Source organism: Loxodonta africana, chromosome X (genome assembly GCF_030014295.1).
Source record: "Loxodonta africana isolate mLoxAfr1 chromosome X, mLoxAfr1.hap2, whole genome shotgun sequence".
NCBI classification, from domain to species: domain Eukaryota; kingdom Metazoa; phylum Chordata; class Mammalia; order Proboscidea; family Elephantidae; genus Loxodonta; species Loxodonta africana.
In genome coordinates, this window is record NC_087369.1 from 172,010,739 (window position 1) to 172,017,677 (window position 6,939).

Sequence of the window (6,939 nt, forward strand, 5' to 3'; positions counted from 1 at the left end):
ATTTGCTGAGAGTCCAGAATGTCCGCTTTGAACCTATAGGTGTTGACGTTAAACTGCAGCTCCCTTAGAGGTGCCCTGTAGTGCCACCACCAACTCCAAGAGGCCAGGTCCTGTGAGATCACACAGTCACGGGTCCATCTGTGAATATATTTCCCTTTAGAGAGCCCCTGATTTAGGGTATGGGAAAACTATACAGCCATTTTAGAAAACACATATTCTGCAGAGCACAAGGAGACCAGGATTTCGGGGCAGGGGGTGGGGATGACTCTGGGGTCCCAGGATGCCCGACACGTCCCTTGTGTTTCAGGTCTACCGCAACTGCAACTTTAAGAGGGACCAGCCTCTGGTCCTCCAAAACATCAAGAGACGACGCCAAGCCGAGGGCAGCGCTCAGCCAGCCAAGGCGCCCACCCTGCCTGCCCCCGCGGCCCCGCCTCCCAAGAGGAAGAAGCTGGCAGCGACCAGACACTCGGCTCGAATCCAGCAGAAGAACGCCATTAAGGAAAGCAAGGAGGCGTCCCCGAAGAACCCTCCCGACGTCCTGGGGCCCAGCCCCACCCCATCCGTCAGGTCCTCTAGTATCTCGTCGGTGAGCAGTGTGGCCGAGGCCTCCATGGAGCAGCCTCCCCTCGCCCAGTGCAGCGTGCCCAGCTGGGAGAGCACCTCTCACCGTGACATGTTCGAGCCCCAGGTCAGCGCCGGGATGGTGGGGGAGGGGGAGCCGCTCACCGAGCCTGGGGGCTACTCTGATCCGTCCTCAGTCATGACCCTGTACAATGCCTGCTACTCCATCCTGCTGGCAGGCCTGTCGGTCATGGCTCCCGAGGAACCCTCCGACCCCCAGGGGGACAGCCCCTCGGACTACCACTGTTCCATCTGCGAACAGTTCAGGGATGAGCAGGCACCGTAGGCCCCCAGGCCCTGGTCAGGAGAGCCATTTTCTAACCAGGAACCTATTTTCGGCTTTCGTAAGGGTAAATAAATGACCTAATGAGAACTGCCAGTCTGTGTTGTCTCTAGCCCTCCACACTAAAGGCGTCTCATCGGTGGAAGCAGGAGGCTGACAGTCATCTCCAGCTGGGCCCTGGACCGCGCTGCTGACCGTTTCCTTTCCAGCGGCAGCATCTTCACACTTAGCACAGGGTTCTGCAGGGAGTGGGGAGGGCCAGTTCGAAGCTCTGGTCACTGAGCTCCGCCTGCTGAGCAGGTGACAAGCCAGACTTGCTGCTGCCTCACAAGGGTGTCAGCTGACACCATTGATGTCCTGGAAGTGGCAGTCTTTGGATCATGGGTCCCCTGAGTTTCTGGCCTGCAGCTGAGTGTCCCTAGCTCCAAAGAGGGCCCCTGAAACCAGGGCCACCCCATCTGCCAAGGGTCACACCAGCACGTCATTGTGGCTCAGGAGAGCTGGGTTGTTGCAGCCAAGGCCGGGGCAAACAGCCTCTCACCCTCATAGACAATGACCACTAGAAAGCGTGCTCGGAAATGGTAAAACAAATCCCACTACAGACTTCTCACTGTGCAAAGGCAAGCTCTAGGAGCGCTGTTTGGGATCATCTCTAGGGACGGGAAGGAGCTGTGCAAACGTGTGTGCTGTGTGTACTTCACTAAGCAAATCCACTGTCCAACCGAGCACGGGGAGCTGGCAGAGGACGTAGCCGCTGCGTCAGTTCAGACGTTCTCTTCATTGGGGAGGAGGTCACAACGGCTGCCCAGGCGCAGGTGACATTCAGGCCCCACCCCAGCCTTTCACGAGCTCCCCCGGATGCTGCTCCACAGTCTTCCAGTTTCACCAGAGGGAAGAGAGAGGAGGGGGACAAGGGGGCCCCCAGATGCTAAACAGTCTTCTTCGTGTATTTATTTGCATGATGCAGACATCAGTGTACCCAAATAGTGGCCCTGCCCAGACGTTTCCTGGTAGAGGACAAAGTCCTTGAGACATTGTCCAGGAGCACAAAGAGACACCTCCCCAGGAGAGCCCCACCCTCCCCACCACCCATTTGAGCGGGGCAGTCAGTCACAGGAAAGCACAGAGCAGGGCCTGCTCTCTGGTGTAGAGGCGACTGGGATTTCAAGAGGTTCAAGTATCCGAGTCACAGTGGTGAAGGCATTAGGCTTGCCCCTCGGTCCTGTCCCTCTCGGGGGTCCTGCCTCATCACCCCTCCTGCCCCGAGGGGATCAGATGCTCTGGGATGTCCACCTGGAAGACATCCTTGCCTCCTTTCCCGGGTACGGGCTGCAGCAGCCAGCGTGGGTTAGAGAGCGCCGTCAGGTACTTGTCCTTCAAATCGGTGAGCAGGGCTCGGGTTTCCAGCTGTACAGCCTCCTCCGGAGCTAGGTCTTTGGGGAACCGCACGGTTTCTCCCAGGTCAACGAGCCCTGCACACGGACAAGAGAAACACGACTGTTTCTGCCTTCCAGGTCCGAGCCTGCATGTGCGACAAACTCATTCAAAGTGACAATCACTGAGGACTGAGATGACAGCACCCCAAGGAACTCGGCGACCTGAGCCCCCCTTAGGGAGCGTCTGGACATGCCAGATGCTGCTCAGTGTGTGCCAGGGAAGGCCGAGGGAGGGCTCGAAGCTGGGAGGATGAGGGCCTGTCCTCAAGGATCCCACGAGGACTGTGCGGGGCCTGGCCAGATTCTCAGGGCAGCAGTCGGCAGGGGCCCTGGTCGCTGGGGACTCACAGGAAAGCCGATGCCTCCACAGGCCACCATCTATCAGGTGCTGACAGTGTGGACAACTTCAGCCCCCGCGAAGTGAGGCGATTTGCCCAAGATGCTGCTGGCTGGGGGTGGAGTGGGCCTGGGACCCTAGGCCGGCAGTCGGACGCTGGGGGATCCAACCTGCCCTAAGAGCCATAATGCTTCCAGTGGTCTCTGCCAGGGACACGCACACACAAACATGCGCACACATGACAACACCTGTGGAAACGGACCTGTCCTAGCCTCTCAGATCACCGTGGGGAGCTGTGGCCCCGAGCAGGGCAAGGGCTGACCCGAGGGCACCGACCGTCGCAGACAAGGCTCCAGCTAGCCCCCGAGGTCAGCCCCCGACCCAGTGCACGTTGCCTGCCCCTGCCCTCTGAATGTAGCTGCTCACAGCCCCTCAGGACCCCACTCAGCAGTAAAGAGAAGGTGGATCCTCCAGCAGCTGGGCCTGGTGTCACTTGCCTGCAATCACCCCTCGGCCAAATCGCTCCCCCTCCTGGATCAGGGCCTGGACCTGGGCCGGCGTCATTCCCAGCCTGTTCAGCAGCAGCTCCCGCCAGGTGTCGTCTTCCCAGTCCCTGTGGGCGATGTGTATGGCCAGGGTCCGGTTGCAGTGGCCGCTCAGCAGGGGACGCCAGCGCGTCTCCAGGGTCTTGACTCGATTCAAGACCAAGCCGGCATAGGGCTGCCGGAAGGAGAGGCAGGCGAACTTCATCTCCGCGAGCTTTCTGCTCCTCCTCTTAGTGTGGCTAGGGAAAGAGGACGCACCGTGCGTGGACCAGAGTCACCCACCAGGCCTCTAAGCCACAGCCTGTGGGCCTGACGGCCCCGGCGTGCCCCGAAACTGCACTGTCTTTGACTGGGGAGCAGAAAGCCTTTGCTCCTTCCCTATGCACACTGGGACACTGCGTCCCCACCATGGTGGGACACACGGGAGCGTGTGGATCCAGTGACTGGTGCTCATCTGAGTTAAAGCCAGGACAGCGTGCAGTGGGGGCAGCCCAGAGGTCACCTAAGGGTACACAGGAAGGCCTGGGCCTAGGGGGGGAAGGGGGACTCCAGCCCTCAGCCCTCTCTCATGCACTTGTGGGGATGCTGCAGGGCTCCCTCCCGCCCCATTACCCAGGGGGCACTGCAGGCCCCACCTGCCTGGCTCCTCCCCTGGGCTGCTCAACATTCACCCTTGGCCCTGGGACACCCTGCCACCCCCACCTCACAAAACCCCGTGGGGTTCTCCTCCTGACCCCTTGAAGCAACATCCCCTCAGTTCTTTCCCCCACCATTTCTGTCCCCTGGCAGCAGCCGGCCCTGCCCCACCCTGAGCTGTAGGGACCCCAAGGCCATCAGGGACAAGCCATCCAGAGCAGGAAAGACTGGCATTAACAAGCATATGTCTTCTACCTCTGGGCCCAGAGGCTGCGTGACCACAGAGAATGGAGTTTAAAGCCCCACAGGAGCCCACAGGGTCCGAGCTACCTTCACTCCCTCCCTGCAGCAGGAAACGAGGTGCCCCTGGTCACAGGGACCCGACTTCACGCAGCCTCCCCTGGAGACTTTCTGTGTCGTCTGATGGGATCTCTCCAGCAGGACTCCCTGAGCAGCCCGCCCTTCCGCTCTCCTGGGGAGGCAGTTATGACACCCTGAGACGGTGACCTCTCCTGGAGTTAGGCGGCTGGGATACCCCCAGAGCGTCCCACACGGCCTGGGTTCTCCATCTCTCTGGTCCTTGGCTCCCTCAGGTGCACACCTCTTGTGCCATGGGTCCCTGCCTCAGGGATGGCTGTGAGGAGCCGGGGACTCCTCCAGGGATGGTGCTCAGTTGGTGCGTGGGCACTGGCAGGACCTGACACTCGCTCGCCCGACTCTTGTCCCCCTCTGGAGACTGTCCTCCTCGGGGCTCCTGTGACACCAACTGCCCTACCGCCTCCTTCTTCCACCCTGGCCTCAGTCTCCTTCAGAAGACCTCTTCCTCTGCTCGCTCCTGAGGCCTGTCTCTAAGACGCCCTCCACAGCCCTTCCTCCCTCTACACTGGGCTCAGCTTCCTTGGACAACCCTGAGCACCAACCTTCTGCTTGACTTTGCCAACCTTGCTGGAGCTACAGAGCTTTGGAATACTTGCCCCAGGAGGGTAGATGCAGGCATTTGAGGCCCAAGGAGCCAAGAGGCCGAGAAACGAGAAAACAGAAGCTAAAGAGACAGGGAACACAAGTAGCTGAGCTGCCTCAGTCTCAAAAGGTATGGCCGTGACCTTGGGGGGTTTCAAAGGGTGGAGCCATGGCCACTGGTGTTTCTAAGGGTGGAGTCGCCACTCAGATGGACTACAGGAATTGTGCACCTAAACCCAAGGGAATAGAGTTGCCGTCCCAGTGGGCCTAGAAGGCAGAGTTAAAAGCCCAGGGCCGAGGGGCCTCCACTCAGAATTCGGAGAGTGTGGCTAGTACTTAGAGTCTGGAGGGCAGGGGTATTGTATAAAATTGTCTCAGAGAACAGTGGATTATTTTCCAAGCTTTGAGAGCTAATGTAATGTTTTCTGCTGACTTGCTTGCTGCCTGTTAATGCCTTCTTCTCCTGCCAGTTCCTCCTATTTGTAATGGAAATGTCTAACTTGTGTCTGTTTTGCCATTGTACCCTTGGAAGCAGATAACTTGTGTTTTAGATTTCACAGGTGAAGAAGAATTTTTGGATTTGGAATTAAGGCTTCTGCTATGATATGATGGGATGAATATGTTTTGCATGTTGCAAGGATGTGATTTCGGGGAGGGGGGCAAAGGGTGGAATGTTATGGAGTGAATTGTGTCCCCCCAAAAATGTGTGTGTCAACTTGGTTAGGCCATGACTCCAAGCATTGTGTGGTTGTCCTCCATTTTGTGATCGTAATTTTATGTTAAGAGGATTAGGGTGCAATGGTAACATCACCCTCACTCCGGTCACTTCCCTGATCCAAGGTAGAGGCAGTGACCCAGGGGTGTGGCTTCCACCACTTTTCATCTCCCAAGAGATAAAAAGGAACGGGAAGCAACAGAGAGTTGGGGACCTCATACCACCAAGAAAGCAGCACTGTGAGAAGAGCGTGTCCTTTGGACCTGGGGTCCCTGCGCCTGAGAAGCTCCTCGAACAGGGGAGGACTGATGACAAGGGCCCACCTCCAGAGCTGACAGAGAGAGCCTTCCCGTGGAGCTGATGCCCTGAATTTGGACTTGTAACCTACTAGACTATGAAAAAATAAATTTCTCTATGTGAAAGCGACGTACTTCTGGTACTCCTGTCACGGCAGCACTAGATGACTAAGACAAGGTTCCCCTGCCATGGTTTTCACTGGATTTGGGTTATTTGCGAGGGCGGTCAGCTGCTCCCACGTGGAAGGCCGTTGCTATTTCTTGTATCAGGGCCTATACCTAGCCTGAAGGTCGCCTGGTTCCTTGGCTGACGGACCCTTGTCACCAACTGCACAGGATCCCAAGGACAACGCCCGTGAGAACGGATGGGATCCAGTCCCCTCCTGCCTTGTGCGCACAGAGTACCTGTTTTGTGGCTGAGGAGCGATGTTCCTGCACGTGTTTCAGCTCCTTCACCTGTAGAAGGACAAGGATGATGAGAAACAGCCACAGTACAAGGCAGCAATGTTGGGGAAGGGTGGTGTCATGGATTGAATTGTTTCCCCCCAAAATATGTGTCAACTGGGTTATGCTATAACCGCCAGTATTGTGTGGTTGTCCCCCATTTTGTGATTGATGTAATTTTCCTGTGTTGTAAATCCTAATCTGCACCCCTGGTTAATGAAGTAAGATTAGGTTATGTTAAAGAGGATTAGGGTGGGATAGATGTCACATCCCTGACCCAATGTAAAGGGTGTTTGCCTAGGGTGTGGCCTGCATCACGTTTTACCTTACAAGAGGCAAAAGAGAGAATGCATCAGGGAAACATGGGGGACCTCATACCACAAAGAAAGCAGTGCCGGGAGCAGAGGGCGTCCTTTGGACCTGGGGTTCCCCCTCAAGAGAAACTCCTAGTCCAGGGGAAGACTGAGGACAAGGACCTTCCTCCAGAGAAAGCCTTCCCCTGGAGCTGGTGTTTCTAACCTCCTAGGCTGTGAGAGAATAAATTTCTGTTTGTTAAGGCCATCCGCTCGTGGTATTTCTCTCGAAGCAGCACTAGATGACGGTGACGGGGGCGGGGGCAGAAAGGTGTCGGCAGGGGTGGAGGTTAGAAGAAGTCTGAAGGCT

The 6,939-nt window shown here is 57.2% G+C and overlaps 2 protein-coding genes across 11 annotated transcripts in view; one reads left to right on the forward strand and one right to left on the reverse strand.

Moving 5' to 3' along the window:
- The window catches only part of LOC135228810 (heat shock transcription factor, X-linked member 3-like), a 36,419-nt gene extending 29,717 nt beyond the window's left edge, over nucleotides 1-6,702 (forward strand). For 9 of the 10 annotated variants that reach the window (XM_064277701.1, XM_064277694.1, XM_064277702.1 and 6 more), the window contains one exon: nucleotides 308-6,702. In XM_064277701.1, coding sequence (XP_064133771.1) covers nucleotides 308-910 — 603 coding nt within the window. In that variant the 3' untranslated portion in view covers nucleotides 911-6,702. The remainder of the gene's footprint in view (nucleotides 1-307) is intronic. The other variant, XR_010319684.1, reaches the window with a different exon arrangement.
- LOC135228812 (protein EOLA1-like) lies at nucleotides 1,827-3,430 on the reverse strand. The gene is made up of 2 exons (XM_064277703.1): nucleotides 3,178-3,430; nucleotides 1,827-2,379 (listed from the first exon to the last, which is right to left on the reverse strand). Exons 1-2 carry the CDS (start codon nucleotides 3,428-3,430, stop codon nucleotides 2,156-2,158), a joined length of 477 nt encoding a protein of 158 aa, XP_064133773.1. The 3' UTR covers nucleotides 1,827-2,155.
- Nucleotides 6,703-6,939: the final 237 nt, after the last annotated feature.